Source organism: Miniopterus natalensis, chromosome 8, assembly GCF_054644295.1.
Source record: "Miniopterus natalensis isolate mMinNat1 chromosome 8, mMinNat1.hap1, whole genome shotgun sequence".
Taxonomy (NCBI): domain Eukaryota; kingdom Metazoa; phylum Chordata; class Mammalia; order Chiroptera; family Miniopteridae; genus Miniopterus; species Miniopterus natalensis.
The window spans coordinates 42,763,479-42,782,792 of NC_142088.1; the positions used below are offsets into that span (position 1 = coordinate 42,763,479).

Genomic DNA, 19,314 nt, shown 5'->3' on the forward strand with positions numbered 1-19,314 from the left:
TGTGACAACAGAGTGAACGACATAAGCAATCTAGGAAGCCAAACCACAACCTCTGCAACAACTGAACCAGAACAGGCAGGTTCAAGACTACCAACTCCCCTGTTCTTACCCCTACTTCCAACTCAGGACCACCCGAGAAAACCAAACAGGCTCCCGAAAGCAGTGACATAAAATACCCCCTGCTTCTAGTAGTCCGCCTCCAGATTTCCCAGGCCGCAATCTCCAATCAGGACAGACCTGAGACCTTCCTTTTTTTTTTTTTTTCCACTCTTACATAAAGCTTTCCCAGCTTTCCCACTCCCCTGCCTGTCTTTGAGCCTCTGCCAAGGGCAAGTGTAGGTGGCTGACTTTTGCTATAGCAAGACCTGAAAAAAATAGCAGCTGTTTGTTCTCATTTAGGGGGTTTTAGCTTAATTCCACGTGTCAGACCATCTCAATTGAATTATGTAAATAAGCAGCATCCCACAACCACCACCACCCAGACTTTGAGGGATGGAGACCTAGGAATCTGCATTATAATCAAGGGCATTGTGTGATTTTTTTCTTCTTCTTCAGTTAGAAGAATGTATGCTGGATCCAAAATGGAAGAAAAATGAAAGAAAAAGAAAATCCCAACATCTGGTAAACAGTTTAGTAGAGAAAAAATGTAAATGAGATTTAGTTTCAGGCTTAAAGCTCATCTCTGCCATTTATCTAACATGTTGCTTTAAACAAGTTACTAACCTTCTCTGATCCTTAGTTTTCTGATCTATAAAACACATAAAAATCAATACTTTCTCAGCCTAACATAAGGTTACTGGGAAGATAAAATTACAAATGTGAAAGCACTTAGGACATGGCATATAAATGTTAGCTATTGTAATGAACAGATATTTAAAACTGTAATTTGGAAATTACCATCTTATTAACATTTCTTTAAAAACTTATGAACTTTGTAGTTAATTGTAAGTATAGACAGTTTGTCTTTCATAACCAATAGTGATGTTGTTATTTTTGTTGTCATTCAGGGACACAATTGTGACTGAAGATAGGACATTCTATCCATGTTTGTCACTGAAGTGTCAAGATGCTGTTTGTGACTATGACGACAAGTTTGATGTGCAGAAAGTATTATAGGCTCTGGCTAACTCAGATTAGGGGCTTCTAGAATGATAACTGCATGTGATAAATGATTCTTGAATAACAGAATTTATTATTTTCATTTGTGCAGTTATTTCAGGTTGTTGGAAAGACCAATTAAAACTTTTGCTTCTATTGCCTAATATTCCCTAGTAGGGAACTATTGCTTCATAGTGTATGTCATTTATATGTCAATTTTTTAAAAAGGAACAAAAAAAGTGTATATTGGTATACATTAGACCATTTTAACTTGCAGGTCCTGAAGGGTATTGCCAGCAGTTCCTCTTTCCCACATGCTTTCTCAAAGAAACTATTGTTAATGCTAATACATTTGATGCACTCAGAAACATATAATTAGCATTCATAAGTTAAACAAATTAACAACACTGTTCAAGAAAACAAATGTGCCATCTGTGAATCCAAGTCTTAAGGAAATAAAGAGCCACCACGAAGATGAAACAAACCACTCTTGGCAGAAACTAAGCTTGGCATGGAGTTAGATGCCACTTGACATCACACTTTGCTTTTCAAAAGCCTCTTGGTTTCTAAAAATAACAATTATATTTATTTGTTTATTGTTTTTACCTCAGTACATCTTTCCACTCAGTATTGCTATGCCATTAAGTGTTTGATATGCTAATTGTGACATTATTGATGTGTGTAAATGGCAGATATATATGGGAAACTTTGTACACTTCATTTACAGACTGGATTAAACAAGTTATTATTAAGTAAAAAATAGTGGGTATAATTTATAAGGCCACAACATACAGCTGTGTAAGTCATGCAGAGCACAATTCCAGCTTATTCCACTCAAGTAGAGTGCAGTTTGAACACTGTACTCAGTTGTATAGTTCACATCAAGCATAGGTATTTGTGGCTGCTCAGGAGTTGATATGTCTTAGAAAAGCCTTTTTGGTATGCTTCCTGGAAAATAAGAAAGTAAGCATTCTTTTTAAAAATTTTTTAGATTTATTTTGTTTCAATTTTTTTTTCAATTACAGTTGACATTCAGTATTATTTTATATTAGTTTCTTGTGTACAGCATAGTGGTTAAACATTTATATAATTTATGATGTAATCCCCCTGATAAGTCTAGTACCCACCTGGAACCAGGCATAGTTATTATAATATTATTGACTATATTCCCTGTGCTGTACTCTACATTCCTGTGACTAGTAACTACCAATTTGTACTTCTTAAGCTCTTCTCCTTTTTCACCCAGCCATCCAACCCAGCTCCCGTCTGGCAACCATCAATTTGTTCTCTGTATCTATGAATCTGTTTCTGTTTTGTTCGTTTACTTTGTTCTTTAGATTCCACATATAAGTGAAATCATATGGTATTTGTTTTCCTCTGTCTGACTTACTTCACTTAGCATCATACCCTCTAAGTACATTCATGTTGTTGCAAATTATAAGATTTCATTCTTTTTTAATGGCCAAGCAATATTTCACTGTATATATGTACCACTTCTTCTTTAATCAGTTGTCTATTTTTTTGTTAATCCTCACCCAAGGATTTTTTTTTAAATATGTTTTTAGCCTGGCCAGTGTGGCTCAGAGATTGAACATCAACCTAGGATCCAGGTGATCGAGGTTCAATTCCCGGTCAGGGCACATGCCGGGGTTTCCGGCTCCATCCCCAGCAAGGGGCAGCCAATCTATGACTCTCTCACATCATTGATGTTTCTGTCTCTCTCTCCCTTTCCCTTCTTCTCTCTGAAATCAATAAAAACATATTTTAAAAAATATATGTTTTTATTGATTTTTAGAGAGAGGGGAAGAGACAGGGATAGATATGAACATCAGTGAGAGAAAAACATCAATTGGCTGCCCCCTACTGGGGATGGAGCCTGAAACCCAGGCATGTGCCCTGACCGGGAATCGAATCCTGACCTCCTGGTTGACGGGCCAGTGCTCAACCTCTGAGCCACACTGGCCTGGCGTGTTTACTTTTGTTTTAATTTTATCCCGAGTTCCTGAGATAATTTTTTATTGAAGCTCAATAAATATTTATTGTATAAATGAAAACGTGAGTGGATTAAAAGACTTTCAGAACTTTCTTTATAAATGTGATCAATTTCTTTAAACTACATAAATGACTTAATCTGCAGACACTGCCCTTCTGCAGCATCTGGTCTGAAAGTTCTGTGTTTGTTTCATTTCAAATTCAAAGCATCTGGTTTATCTGTCCCTTCCTTTCCATTCCCTTGGGGGTTTATCGCTTCTCACTTGGCTTTACTGCAAGATTTTCCTGTCAGTCTCCCCACCCGAGTGTTCACCACCTTCATCCTCCCCAAACATCTTCGTCTTCCGTTAATCCTCCCTGGGACATGCTTTTCATTGATTCTAGAAAACGGAAAGGAGAGGGAGGAGGAGAGGTGCGGGGAGACAGAGAGGGAGAGAGAAGCATCGATCGGTTGCCTCCCATACATGCTGGACTGAGGATTGAGCCCACAACCTGGGCATGTGCCCTGACCGGGAATCGAACCGCGATCTCCTAGATCCTAGGTCTATGCTCAACCCCTGAGCCATGACAACCAGGCCACACCACTCCTCTTTACTTGCTGCTAAGGACTACCTAGAAAAAAGTCAAACTCAGTTGATTAGCTTTCAAACCTGTCCATAAATTAGCCAAATCTCACTTACAAAGCTTTATCCCCAGTTTCAACCCGTAACTTACTTCACCAGGCCAGCTACCTCATGAATCTGCTGTACTTACTCCTACGTTATTCGCTTTACCTGGGAAGCTCTGTCAAGTCCTTCCCATCTCTCCAAATCCTTTCTATCATTTAAGGTGTGGATCACAAACCACTTCTTTCCAAAAGCTCATATCTCTCAATCAACTTGAGTACAAAACACAGTGTTATATGGTCATCTAGTCCTTCCTTGACCTAAGTACTTTCTGTTTTTGCTGATTACTAAGATGCTTTATGAAGCATACTTTGCCATTATAAATTACATATGTACATTTCCCACTACCTCTTCAATTAAATTGTAAGTTCTGCCCAGCCGGTGTGGCTCGGCCGTTGAGCATCAACCTATGATCCAGGAGATCATGGTTCAATTCCTGGTCAGGGCACATGCCGGAATTGTGGGCTCAATCCCCAGTCGGGGGTGTGCAGGAGGCAGCCGAACAATGACTCTCATCTCTGATGTTTCTCTCTCTCTCTCTCTCCCTTCCTCTCTGAAATCAGTAAAAGACATATTTTTAAAAATTTGTAAGTTCTTGGAAGGGCATCATTTTTGTAAGATACAGATCTATACTTCTTATTCTTCCACAGGTTTCTGTTTTGTTTTGATTTTTTTTTGCACATAGTAGGTACCCAAAAAATATTTGTTGAATGAAGTCTTTTAGCTCTTAAAATTGTACAATAAGATCTTTCTCTGGATTTAAATGTGAAGAGGGCTAAGTCATTAATAGATCCCTGAAAGAATATACTTCCATATTGAACTGAGGATAATAAAATATTTCTTGACCAGGTTGTGAAGAGTTGTGATTTTGACATATAAGAAACTCCAGAATATAACTGTAGAATGGTATAATAAATGTGAATGAACAAGTTGTCCATTTTGTATTAATTATAAAATCTTATGTGGCAAATAGTACTTTGTCAATATTTTTACTAGTTTTGTTATATAACTGAAAACTTATCAATTAAATATAAAAGACAAACTAATATTTTACTAAGTAATATCTTCCATAAATGGGAGTTTCTAAGAATTTCTGTTTAAGAAAGCATCTATGTTAGTATTTTGTTTCCATATGAACAGTCATCACACAGACATCAGTCTGTATGACATAAACAAGTAGGATAGATTTAGCTTTTGGCCTAGAATGTGTTTATAAGCTTTTATAAAGCATGTCAAAACATCTGTCCACAACAGAACTATCACAGTCTACCCACAAAAGAAACCCAACAGAGTGCACAAAATGACACAGTATTAGGTAAAAATAGTTTAGTCAATTCCCTGCAACTGGCCTCCCTGAAGATGTGCTGTGAAGTTATTAGGCCGGTGAAGGACTCTTCCTCTCATCTTCTGAAACAAAGCATATCTGATAACAGGGAGAGTGAAGTGGCTCTAAATTCCAGTCCCACTCACACTATTAATAGAGCTACTTTTCCCTGAATGGTGCCTATCTAGTTGCCCTTTTGCTATATCAGCTGTCTCAAAGCAGCTTATGAGACCATACAGGAAAATTTTCTCTAACACTCCTTCATAGCTAGTATAAACCAGGAGCTAAAAAACTCAAATGTTGTAAAAGAAAATAGGTATGTGGGCATATCAGAGAGAACATTTTTAAAAAGTAGAATAAAGACATAATTTGCATTACAAAAGATTACACTTGCACTACAAAAGCAGATTTAAACTAAAAGATGTGTGCCACAATCATATAACACCTGGATAGGAAAAGAAACCTAATATGTATCTAATACAGGAAGGATATGATTAAGTTAGGCATCAAAAATATTTATCAAACATCCAGATAGTGATTGCTGTGCGGTGACAAGGCTGTGGATTTGGTGATAAGGAAATTTTGATATAGGGAAAATATTCTGCATCTGTGGCTTTGAGAGTAGCAGTATTTAATATGTACAATTGTTATATCTTCACTTGATCCACATTTTCACTGTGCTCTGGGCCTTACAAATTATGTAATCAGTCCTCTCTGGGCTGCTCAGCTTGTCCCATTCATTCACTGGCAGATGGTTGTGAGGCGTGCTCTGTCTCTTGGGAAGTTTGCTTTATTTCTTTAAATTTGTTTTTCTTTTTTAAAAAGTATAGTTATATTATAAAGAATTAGAAAACAGGTTAGCAGGAAAATTAAATCATCCTCAATATTCTGAAAGGCAGAGACATTTTAACTAGCATCTCTTCATACATCATAATGATGTTTGGTGTCTAGTCAGAAGAATAAAAAATGATTCATTACTTTATAGTATAGTATAAACTGTGAACCATGTAAGTAATTACAAAAAAGATGTGCATGTGAAAAGTAGACTATCCCTTGAGAGATGCACAGAGACTATCCCTATTGTATGCATTTTCCATTGCTATATAACAAATTACCACAAATTCAGCAGTTTAAAACAACACAAATATACTATCTCACAGTTTCTGTAGGTCAGAAATCTAGGCATAGTGGAAATGGGGTATGTCCTCAGGGTCTCACCAGGCTGAAGTCAAGCCTGGGCTGTTTTTCATCTAGGTCCTTTTCCAGGCTCACATGGTTGTTGGTAGAATTCATTTCCTTGCCGTTAATTGTAGGATTGAGGTCCCTGTTTCTTTACTGGCTGTCAAGCAGAGGCTATTCTTGGCTCCTGGAGGTTGTCCACATGCCTTACTACATGCCTCCCTCCATTTTTAAACCAGCATGGTGAGTCTTCCTGTGCTGTGAATCAATGACTTCTGCTACCAGCCAGAAAAACTCTCTGCTTTTAAATGGCTCATGTGTATGCCCGGTTGCGTGGCTCAGTGGTTGAGCATGACCTATAATCCAGGCCATCTCAGTTTGATTCCTGGTCAGGGCACATGCCTGGGTTTTGGGCTCGATTCCCAGTAGGGGGTGTGCAGGAGGCAGCCAATCAATGACTCTCTCATCATTGATGTTTCTCTCTCTCTCTCCCTCTCCCTTCCTCTCTCTAAAATCAATAAAGACATATTTAAAATAAAAAATAAAAATAAAGGGCTCACGTGCTTAGGTCAGGTCTACGCAGATAATCTCCCTGCTGTAAAACCTAATCACAGTAACCCGGCCGGGCGTGGCTCAGCGGTTGAGCATCGACCTAGGATCCAGGCGATCGGGGTTCGATTCCAGGTCAGGGCACATGCCCAGGTTGCAGGCTCGCAGCCGATCAATGACTCTCTCATCATTGATGTTTCTATCTCCCTCTCCCTCTCCTTTCCTCTCTCTGAAATCAATAAAGATATATTTAAAACAAAAACAAAAACAAAACCTAATCACAGTAGTAAAATACATTAAGTTCACAGAACTGGGATTATTGGGGACTACCCATGGCATGTACACCAGGGAGTGGACCATTTTAGAATTCTGCCTACCAGGACAGGAGGTTCCTCTTTCTCTATCCAATCCTATTATGCCTTTAATATGTCTTTTTCAATTCACATTTAACTCTAATATATCTATTTTATAAACTCACATTTCAGTATAGTAAAAAATAGCCATAAACAATTTGCTTATCTTTGGGGGAAGCATAAGGATTTTTTGTTTACAAAGAAAACAGTTTAGAGAACAAGAATCTTAAAGTTTCATAAACCTAGTTAGTGTGTATCGATATGTTTGTTTCATTAAATCTAATACAATCTAATCTAATGAATAATAACCTATATATTCAATTTAGATATGTTTATTTAAAAATAAAGATTAAGCCTGGCCCACATGGCTCAGTGGTTGAGCATCGATCTATGAACAAGGAGGTCAAGGACGATTTCCGGTCAGGGCACATGCCTGGGTTGCAGGCTTGATCCCCAGTAGGGGCGTGCAGGAGGCAGCCCATTAATGAGTCTCATCAGTGATGTTTCTATCTCTCCCTCACCCTCCCTCTCTCTGAAATCAATAAAAACATTAAAAAAAGATTAAGATCATATTATCTAGAAATAATCAAACATAAGACTTAGAAAAGATTAACACAATACAAAAAATATTTGTCACAGATATGACAATATTAGTATACCCCATATATGAAATACTCAGAAAAATATATAAGAAGACCCTATAGGTAAATGAGAAAAGGACATATCCAGAAATAGAAATGACTTAGTAAAGTTGGACCTCAGTGAACTAACATTTATTAAATGCATAATATGTGTGTGGGGTGCTGGAATATATGACAAGGGCAGGACTATTCAGGTACAGATACCGTTATGTTTGTGGCCAGCACCTATTCTTATTGTTTGGTAATTTTGTTCTGATTGGTTGAAGCCTGTGCTGTAGTGGTTGCTAAATATATTGAATATTACCACTGAGTGTATGATGTGTTTTTTATTACCTTGTAATAGGCTAAATAATAGCCACCCAAAGATATCAGGTCCTAATTCCTGGAATCCATGGTGCGTTATAAGGAAAATGGGTTTTTGCAGATGTGGTTAAGGATCTTTAGATGGGGAGATTGTCCTGTATTATCTGGGTGGGCCCTAAAATGCAATTACAAGCATCCTTGTAAGAAAGAGGCAGAGGAAGATTTGCTATAGATAGGAGAAAGCAATGTGACCATGAGGCAGAGATTGAAATGATGCAGCCACAAGCCAAGGAATTTTGGCAGCCAACGGAAGCTAGGACAAGAAACAAATTCTCCCCTACAGCCTCCCATGGAGGGTGGACCTGCTGACACCTTGATTTCAGCCCAGTGAAAATGTCTTGAACTTTTGGCTCCTGGAACTGAGACAATAAGTTTCTATTGTTTTAAGCTACCAGTTTGTGTTAATTTGTTACAGCAGCCACAGTAAACTAATACAATGCCTAATTTAGTAAATCTTCAAAACAATCTTCAAAACTATCTTCATTTAACACATAAGGAAATTGAGATATTGAGAGCCTAGTAATTTATGCAATCCAGAGCTAGAATTAAAATTCAGGTCTTCTAATCCACAGCAGAGCTTTTTACCACCATGCTGCATTAGAAATTAAAAATGAGATATTACAATTTCTTTTTCTTTTTAAAAAATACATCTTTATTGATTAGGGAGAGGGAGAGGAAGGAAGGAGAGAGAGAGATAGAAATATCAATGAGAGAGAGTCATTCATAGCTGCCTCCTGCACATCCTCTACTGGGGATGGACCCCGCAACATGGGCATGTGCCCCAACAGGGAATCGAACCGCAATCTCCTGGATCATAGGTCGATGCTCAACTGCTGAACCATGCTGGCCAGGCAAGATATTATAATTTGTTTCTAGAGGAACTAGGACTGACTAACCCTCCCACTGTAAACAATATGAAAACTGGACAAAGTACATAAAATAACAGTTTTCAGGAACTGAGCAATAGGCAGTGCAGGACTGTGATCCCCAAGAGAAGGGAAACAAATGAGGTAGCTCTATAGTTGCTTATATTTCTGCCTGGAGACATTTTCCAGCCCAAGGTGCAGGGAGGGGGAATCCCAAGCCGACTATGGTAGTGTTGCTGAATTGAAGAGATGGAGATAAATTTGAAGAGGCAGAAATGGCAGGGCAGTGTACCAGACAGGAAGGAGCTAAATTGAGAAAAAGTTCCAGAAATCTGGAAGGGGAAATATCACCTTGAGTCTGTGGTTGAATACTAAGCCACACATACATAGGGTGAAACTCCATGAAGTCTGGGCAAAGAATGATCCCAGGAAATATAAACAATTTCCAAAGTTCACATGTAGCTGGAAGACATCTGAGTTCCAATCAGGCCCAGACGCACTGGGTTTGATCCACTGGGGAACAAAAAAGAAAAGGGGAATAACAATGATTACATTAAAGAGGCAAAAGAAAAAAAGATGGATAGAGGGATGGATAGATATGTGATAAAACAAGCACAGTAAAATGTTAACGCTAAAATCTGGATAGTAGGTATACATGTGTTCACTGCAAAATTAAAGGGTTATTAAGGGAATATGAAAAACGTTATGCCCATAAATTTCACAATTTACATAAAATGAACAAAGTCCTTGAGAGACACTATGGTGGTTTCAAAGTATGTCTACACATTCTTTGACTCCCTCTTCAAAGAGGAAGTCTAATTCCCCTCCCTTTGAGCATGGGCTTGACTTAGTGCTTCCTTTTAACAAATAATAGAATATGGCAGAAGTAATGGCATGTGACTTTGGAGACTAGGTCACAAAAGGCTTTGTAGTTTCCTCTTTGCCCTTTCTCTTGGATAGCAGCTCACTTGGCAGGAAACCATATCTTTAGGACACTCAAGCAGCTCTTTGGAGAGCGAGGCCCATGTGGCTGGAAATTGAGGCCTCCTGCCAACCACCAACAATAAAATGAGACTTTGTGATAACAATCAGTGAGAAACTGAGGCCTCCTGCCAAAAGCCATGCAAGTGAGGCATCTTGCAAGCAGATCCTCCAGCCCTAGTCATGCTTTCACATTACTGCCTACCATACATCTTGACTAACTTGAGATCCTGAGCCAGAACCCAGCTAAGTGCTTGTAAACTCCTGACCCCCAGACACTGAGATAATTAATGCTTAGTTTTAAGCTGTTAAATTTTGAGGTGATTTACTATGCAGCAAGATAATAGTCAACTACCAAAGCTTACTCAAGAAAAACTAGACAACCCAAATAGCCCTATATCTATTAAATAAATTGCATTAGTTAAAAGCTTTCCAACAAAGAAAACTCCAGGCCTAGATGGCTTCATTATTGAATTCTACCAAACATTTCAGAAATAATACCAGCTATTAGTCTGTTGCTCCTTTCCATGTCATTCCCCCCCCCCCCCCCCCCCCCCCCCCCCGGCTTCTTTAGGCTTTTTCCATCCTTGGTTATCAGTAGATTTCATGTGGTTTTCTTTTGATCCTGTTTAGGGCTTATAAGGAATTTTGAATCTGTAGTTTGATGTTTTTCATCAATTTTGTGAAGTTTCCAGTTGTTATCTCTTAAAATATTGCTTATTTTCTTTCTAGACACTGATTTCCTGTGTTACATCTTACTATATTTTCTATGTCTCTTAACCTCTCTTCTATACAGTGAAACCTTGGTTCTCGAACTTAATTCATTCCAGGAGGCTGTTCAAAAAGCAATTTGTTCAAAATCTAAAATTTTTTCCCATTAGAAATAATGTAAATTGAATTAATTCATTCCAGACCCACAAATGATTCCCCGTTTTAATCTTTCTTATATACATGTCTAATGCACTGTTTAATCTATGTATAAACACTTTTCTTAAATTTACTGAACCACCCCCTACTAGCCTTAAACAAAATTTTCATATATCACTGCCTCCGAAATGCTATCACTGGCTAACTACTTATTATTTATCCAAAACAACAATTTTTCTACCTCTTCAGTTGCCAGTGATTGTTTTGTGAGCACGTTCACACCCTTAGCAACATTAGCACTCTTGATGGCTTCTTTATGTTTTAAAATTGTGCTAATTGTCAGTTTCTCCAGCAACAAAAGCATTCTCTTCTTTGTTGCCTGAGAGATGCTTTTTTTGTCATGCTGAGGTATTTTTATTTTTTGTCATGCTGACGTATCTGCATGAAAGGGTTTTCAGGTTGAAAACTCAAGTTTTGGTCAACAACCAAGGCATTTTTTCCTTGAACAACTTGGTTGAGAATGGAACTGTTCAAGATGGGATGCCCTAGCTGGTTTGACTCAGTGGTTCGAGCATCAGTCTCCCGACTGAAGGGTCGCAGCTTTGATTTCTGCCAAGGGCATGCACCTGGATTGCAGGCCTGATCCCTGGTCCCATCAGGGGACGTGCAGGAGGCAACCAATCGATGTCTTTCTCTCAAATTTGAGGTTTCCCTCTCTCTCCCTTCCACTCTCTCTGAAAAGCAATGGAAAAAATATCCTCAGGTGAGGATTAAGAAAAAAAAAAAAGATGGGAGACGTTTTAAGAATCACAGTTTGACTGTTTTTTCATTGTTTTGTTTGTCTGCATCATTCTGGATATTTTCTCCTAACGTGTTCATTCACTAATTCTCTCTTCAGCTATGCTTTTTCTGTTGTCAAATCCATCCATCAAGATTCTAATTTCAGTCACAGTAATTTTCAGCTTTAGTATCTCTGTTTTTAAATATTTTTCAATTCTTGCCCAAACTCTCCTAAGCTTGTGTCTGAAAACTCCAATATCTGGCTGTGCTGCAGATGTTTAAATGGAAGCTTCTACTGGTGTTTCTTGCTGTGGCTTTTTATTGTGTATCCTACAGTGTACTTGCAAAATTGTTTATAGACTTGAGGCCTACTGCATTAACTTTCTATTGCTACATAACAGTATTACCACAAACTTAGTGTGTTAAAGCAATACACATTTTTTACCTCGTAGGTCCAGTGGGTGAGGAGTCCAAGCACACAGCTCAGCTGGGGACTCTGTTTCAGGATCTCACAAGGCTGCAATCAAGGTGTCAGCCTAAGCTGTGATCTCAGCTATGGGTCCACTGGGAAAAGATCCGCTTTCAAGCTCACGTGGTTAGAGCATTTAGTTTCTTGCAGACTGCTGGACTAAGGGCCTACTTCTTGCTAACTGTTGGCCAGAAGCCACCCTCAGTTGTGTGTCACGTGGCCCTCTCTAAAGGCCAGTTCATAACATGGCAGCTAGCTTCAAAATCAGCAAGGGAGGGTTCAGTAAGATGGGTATTAGAATACAATGTAATCATGTACACATAATCACACAGATCCCGTCATCTTTGTGGCACCATATTGATTAGAAGCAAGTCATATTTCCCCTGCTCCACACACAAACAAGGCATACCAGGTTACAGGGATCATGGGGGGCCACTTTAGAGTCTGCCCATATACCAAGCATGTTAACTTCCTTTTGAGAGAATTTATATTTGTTTCTGCCAAGCACCTGGGAACTCAAAAAATCTTAGATAACCTCAATCCAATTTCAGGTACTGAGAGTATTCAAAGCTGAGGTGCTATCCCTGTGCAAGTGCTTAATTCTAGGTCATTCTTTCCCCTCTTCAATAATTCTTACTCCTTTTGGGATTCTTATTCAAAGTAAGGGGAAAGGTTTATCATTGCAGGCCTCTTCCCGTTACCATGAGATTGTCAAGATAACTACTCAGCATCTCAGACACCAATTACATAATTAGCCAACACTTCTAGGAAAAAGCAGCTCACCTACTTGGGTTTCTGTGTTTGGTAACAATTGTCTATTGTTGTCAGCTCTCTCATGTCTTTAAGCAGACATTTTAAAATTTTTGTTTAGCTATCAGCTTTTCTAGATGTGCTCATTAGAAAATGTGGTCCAAATTACAATAAATGAAAGCCTTTTTTTTTTACTCCCATAATTTGTAATTTGTTACTGGCCTTGACATGTAGAGAAATGATAATCTATAACAGTAAATGAGTTTAAACATAATCTAACCTATTAATCTAAAATTTTACTTTTTCAACCTAAAAAAAAGCAAATTAAAAAGTACCAAATTTTCCCCATGAAATTACATTGAGCATTTCTATTTCTGGAGCTTTCCATAATGGAAAAGAAAATCCGAATATTATTACATAATGGCTATATATGCCTAAAACATGAATGTCTAGAAATTAGCATGAAATTATCAAATTTTACATCCCTTATATTCTGCTAATATCCCTATATGAAACAGCAACTTAAATGTTCACTATTCCTACAAATTATCACTCAAGACTGCACAAGTATGAATAATACACTGATTAAACTGTATACTTGAGTTATAGTTGTGATTCTGATATAAAATTATTTGAGGAACGTTAATTTGTATTTAATTTTAAAAGGAAAGCCTGAAATTGATGAAAACTTGGGTAACAGATATTGCATCCCTATCTTTAAAGTACACTGATTTGGGAACAGAACATTATATATATTTGGGCTTACGTGAATAAAGCATCAGGCTTATTTTTAAGATTTGTAAATACTGGACATGCTTTTGAAATAAATATCTAAGAAAGTAAAATATATGACTATTCTCTCTGAGAATAAAAATAATATAATCTATTAATCACCTTTGGTAGAAACCACTAGTTGCACTTACCTTAATTCTGTACTCCTTTTTTCCAAATTTTCCCAGCCATATGACTATCTAAAATAAACACTGTATTTCTCATCCTTCCTTGCAATTAGGTGAGGGCATTGTGACTAAGTTTTGGCCAATGCAATTTTATATATATATAATTTTTAATCCTCACCCGAGAATATTTTTTCCATTTCTTTTAGATGGAGTGGAAGGGAGGGAGGCCGGGGGAGGGGAGAGAAACATCAATGTGACAGAGACACATTGATTGGTTGCCTCCTGCATGCGCCCCCAGGGAATGAACCTGCAACCCAGGTACGGAATTGAACCCTTGACCCTTTGGTGCACAGCCTGATGCTCTAACCACTGAGTCACACCAGCCAGGGCTGGCCAATGCAATTTAAATAAGAGGTGCAACTCACTGCTTTCCTTCTTGCTGGCCAAAACATTGATGTGAGGGTTGGAGCTTGAACAACAATCTTGTATCATGAGTTAGTAGCCAAGTGCTCAAGTTGGTAGAGCAACACAGCAGCCTTGAAAGATACTTACCTCTGGAATTCTTTTAAGTGAGAGGGGGGGAAAATTTTTTTTTAGCCACTGGTATTTGGGGTTTTAGTTTTATGCTGCCGTACCTAATTTTAACTGATACACATTTCATTGTTGGCATATTACTTCTTTATTAGAAACTGTAAATGAGAAATTATTTCAACACCTGAAGACCAAACTACAACACAAGATTCCATAGGCTCAAGATTTTGAGACATTCTGGAAAGAGTTTTCTGTAAAGTATATCCTTTCCGTGGCATGGCAACATCATTTTTCTTTAAAAAGGTTATTGGGCAAAGATCATTTCCACCATCACCAATATAAACAATTTGTGTATAATTCACTCCCTGTTGTAACTGTTTATCTATAAATTCTACCAAAACTACATTTTTGCAAAGATTTCTGGGGCACCTATTGCAAGAATGAGCATGATAATTTTCCACAGTAAGATGGCCACTGCCATCAAAAGCTGCTGGATTTGTAAACACTTTATCAAACACATCATGAAAACTGGTAGCTTCTAAAACCCAATCAATGAAGACAGAGTTTGAATCTGAAATGATAATGCAATCAAACTTATCCTTGTTCTTTCTTATAAAGTTTAAAAGCTCCACCATCCCTGGAGTGAAAGGCATTGATGTCACTGTTCTTTTCATTTCATCTTCTCTTACACCTTCATCTCCCAAATACTTAAAGACTCTGCCCATAAATTCTGTCCAAAATCCTTTTTTATAGGAATCTTGTAGTTCAATAGGAAGTTTTTTCTCTGGAGCACACTGTACAATCCAGGTGTCACTATTGTCATCTATGATTGTATTGTCAAAGTCAAAAACCAGCAAAATTTTCATGGTTCTAAAACAGATTTGGGTTACCCTGAAAAAGAAGAAATATTATTCCCTAAACACTCTGTTTATATATCTAGCTCTTATTTTACAAACATTGCTGTTAATCTGCTCAAATATAGGATGAATACAAACAAATTAAAATAATTAAGCATTTTAGGACCACCATTTAAGCATTTTTTCTTAAGAAGCAAAGTTCATATTTGAGTATTTTAAGTGAATAGAAAACAGAATATCTTAAAAGGATATCCACGCTATTATTGTGGTCCTAAAGGGATTAATCCTTGAGCATTCAGAATTAAGCTATTGAGAGAAGTACTGAAACAATTATTCTCTTAAGTCTAATTTAGAAAAGTTTTAAAATAATACAGAAAAAAATGTATGCTAACCATTCTTATTGTTTTTATCATTACAGCCAAACTTACTAGTCTAAAATATTTACAGTCATCTTCATATATTAAACAACAGGTCTCTGTGTACTAACCAAAATTCAGACCTAATTTAAAATAACATGAAATCATGCAAACTTTAAATAATTTTTTAAAAAGTGCTTAGCTTGAAATCAATTTCTAATATGAATGCCAATGTTATAACTAAATGGTTGCCTGACGCTGTACTTGAAATTCTAAACAAATTACTTGAAGTGGAGGTCAGGTCAGTTCTTCTAGACTAGTAATAACTTTAGTTAACAATTTTTACATTTATTTATTTATTTTTAGAGAGAAGGGAAGGGGGGAGGGAGAGGGAGAGAAAGAAACATCAATTGGTTGCCTTCTATATGTGCCCTGACTGGGAATCGAACCTGCAACCTTTTGGTGTGTGGGTCTACACTCTAAACAACCAAGCCATACTGGCCAGAGCTTTATCTTTATTTGTATTTTCTCTAAATAGTTTAGCTGTGGAGTGCTAAATAATCAGGATATACTTGAGTAATCACATTACTTATGATACGACAATTACTTAAATCTTTTTACTTTAAAAGATAATGAAGGTTATTCATTATAAATTTCAAGAGGAAAGGAAAGAATAAGTTGGTCAACAGAAGGTATGAATGAAAATTATCATGTAAAAATGATAAGTAACTATAGATTACCCAAATAAAAGCTATAATTAGTATGTATAGACAATTTTTTTTTATAAAACAGTAATATTTTTAGAGAGATCACTATATACTAGGCACTAAACGAAGAACTTTATAATTATCTCACTTAACTATCATAATCCTATTAAGTAGGAATTATCATCCTCATCTTAAAGATATGTAAACTAGTGCTTAAGTATTAGGTTGGTTAAGTATTAGTTAAATGGAAGAGCTGGAATTTGGACTCAGGTCTGCTTGACTTCAAAATTCATGCTTTTAAGTACCACACTCTAGTGTCTAAGAAATAGAATATTTGAAGACTGAATACTAAGGTCACTTTGATGAAAAAATGTTTAATTACATGAAAACATCCGTTAGAGTACACACTAACTATAATACTGTATCTGTGATCTACTTCATAACCATTCTGAAGTTTTAGCAAGAAATTCTAAAAAGAAAAGTGAAGAACCCCACAAATAAGAGAAAGAAGAGATTAAAAATGTAAAACATGTCATTAACCAATGTTACCCCAATAAACTGAATTAAATTTAAGAAAGGAAAACATGGCATTTAACCACATGCATTGTCTGGTTTATAACGATAGCCAGCAGGTGAAACTGAGGGTAGAGCTTATTACCCATATAAAAGTAAGTATTTAGTGTCTCTTAATTTAGAATATCTGGAGAATAATTAATCTAGAGGGGTATCTCATATTGTGTGAATTTAAATATATACAGGGTGGGGTAAAAGTAGGTTTACAGTTGTTCCTATGGAAAATAATACAATAAATAATAATACAATAATAAACTGTATATACCTACTTTTGCCCCACTCTGTAATATCCTGAGACTCTGTATCCTTGTATCTCTAAATGCTTAATCCAGGTGTCTCTGACTGGCTCCCAGAGGTTTAAGAGCAGAATTCACTTTCCCATAGAAATAATGTAATAAATTGCAATAAGGCATAGTTGACAATCACATTAGGACTGTACCTAGGCATATTTTAAATTAAACATTATTTTTAAGCATTCTGAATTTAAATTTTTTTCAAATGTAACTCATTGTTGGTTAAAAACTGCCTCAAATTAGCTACAAGTTACTAAAATTCCAGAACCATTAATGTAAAAATAATAAGATGCCATAAGTCTGACATATATATCTCATATATATAACTATATGTTAATATAGTTTCACTGCTGACTATTAATTTCTATCTATAAGTGAACTTTTCTTAATTTCATATCTTTTTATATTAGTTTTTCTCACCACTCAACATAAACCTTTATTAAAAATACTTACCCAATTTAGTATTTCTAAGACAATCTTACTTCAGCAAAGAGCTTTGGTTAAACAGTCATGGCAATCTTCAGTTTTAAACACCAGCCTGTTTCTAACCAACATTACTCCTACTCTATATGCAGGGAACAAAGTCTTCTGGTTTGGAGCAAAGGAACAGAGACTTCTTAACTCCTAAAATTAATAAAAGTTTAAGATATTTTTAAGCTTAGGTTTTCTAATGATGCTATTTTCTCTTACATCAGAAAAGCAGCTATTGGCAACAGGAAAAACAAATTTTTGATTAAACAAAAACCTTAAATACAAAACAGGGAATGTTACATACATATAAGTTTTTATCTGGTGGATAAAATCACGTGTTAGGCTGATTATGTTGAGAATACAAATTCCATTTTTTTCTTTTTACTTGTGAGATTAGTAAAACAGACAATTACCACATTCTGTTGTCAATAAACGTGAAAAGATTTTGCATAGTTGACGTCTCAAAAATTAAGGATGTGCACAAAGATTCAGTTTTAAGAATGTGAATCTATTTTGTAACCAATTTGTCAAAATTCCCGAAATAGTTATTAACTTTCTCTACAAAAGCAGGAGCAGCATATATTCTGTTATCTGTAATGCTTCTACAGTCTATCAATAACCTATGTGCTTTTAATAATAATGGAAACTAGAAACAGCACAGACATCCAAGAATTGGGGACAGTTAAATAAGACATGTAGTCTTGAAATGTTTATTGTTCATTATAATAAAGATTTGGGTTCCTTAGCCTAACTCCATGTGCATGTGACTTCTGACTATGTTGAGACTGGGGTAAAACTGTTGATATTCTGACTATTGCTACTGCTGTAATTCACCTCTAACCTAGGGGGTCTGCATCTTCTACAAAACTGTGGCAAGCTAAGTTGTTAGCATGCAAGTAGGGTAAAATCTCTTTCCCAGTTCTTGGCATTTTAAAAATTGTGCTTCCAAAAAACAAACAAAAAAAACACCCACCAATATTGTATGTGCAAAAGCTAATTTTTGTCAACAATATTTTATTAATCCTTCCATACTTACCAGCATTATTACAGTGGAACATCTGATAGAAAACCTGAAGAAAAATAGTACAACTATGTGTTAGAACTTTAGTGATTAAAAATGTTACCTCCTTCCTTCCCGAATGACTCCGGTTTGGTGCCTAGAAAGTACGTATTGTAGCCAACTAGCTTATAACGAAATCATTTATACCTCGATGTGTTAGAAAATATCGTTTGAAACCAAGCCAGCATCCACTCTTAATAGATTTTGGTGTCCTTAGAGGTCTGATTAGTCCTCAAATGCATTCAATTTACCGTATTTACCAAGCAATTTAAAATATATTGGAGGTCCTAATACGAATGTTCTGAGACAGCATCCAAGTTTCAACATTCTTATACTTAAAAAACTAAGCCCCATCTAGCCCAGATCATGCCTTAGAAACGAAAGTATTTAAAAATCGATTTTCTGCCCATTAATCCCTGGGTTTCTGTTGCTAAAGGAGAGCTCTGCCCTTCACCGTCCACGCGCGAGGAAATCCGCGCGCCGCCCACACCGAGCGCAGGCCCGGCTCTTCCACGCACCTGCCGGGTCCGCCCGGAAGGCAGGCGCGGGGACCTGGCTGGGGTCGTCCCGCGGAGGTCCGTGACGGATGCGCATGGGAGCCCCAGGCCGGGCCGGGTCCCCAGATCTCCTCGCTGGCCCAGGCCAGGAGTCGTGGCCTCCGCCCCGCTTCCGCACAGTGTCCGGGCGCCA

General features: G+C 37.1%; 1 protein-coding gene across 2 annotated transcripts; it reads right to left on the reverse strand.

Moving 5' to 3' along the window:
• Window positions 1-10,587: 10,587 nt before the first annotated feature.
• PHOSPHO2 (phosphatase, orphan 2) lies at window positions 10,588-19,313 on the reverse strand. 2 transcript variants are annotated; one of them, XM_016201760.2, is made up of 4 exons: window positions 19,143-19,313; window positions 18,601-18,634; window positions 17,547-17,717; window positions 10,588-15,198 (listed from the first exon to the last, which is right to left on the reverse strand). In XM_016201760.2, the coding sequence occupies exon 4, from the start codon at window positions 15,171-15,173 to the stop codon at window positions 14,448-14,450; it is 726 nt and encodes a 241-aa protein (XP_016057246.1). In that variant the 5' UTR covers window positions 15,174-15,198; window positions 17,547-17,717; window positions 18,601-18,634; window positions 19,143-19,313; the 3' UTR covers window positions 10,588-14,447. The 2 variants fall into 2 exon arrangements, with proteins under 2 accessions (XP_016057246.1, XP_016057314.1); XM_016201828.2 differs by lacking the exons at window positions 18,601-18,634; window positions 19,143-19,313 and having other exon boundaries at window positions 17,547-18,590.
• Between the last annotated feature and the right edge of the window lies 1 nt (window position 19,314).

Bases quoted from the DNA above. Each gene is read 5' to 3' on its own strand.
- PHOSPHO2 (XM_016201760.2), bottom strand. From the start codon at position 15,173: ATGAAAATTTTGCTGGTTTTTGACTTTGACAATACAATCATAGATGAC.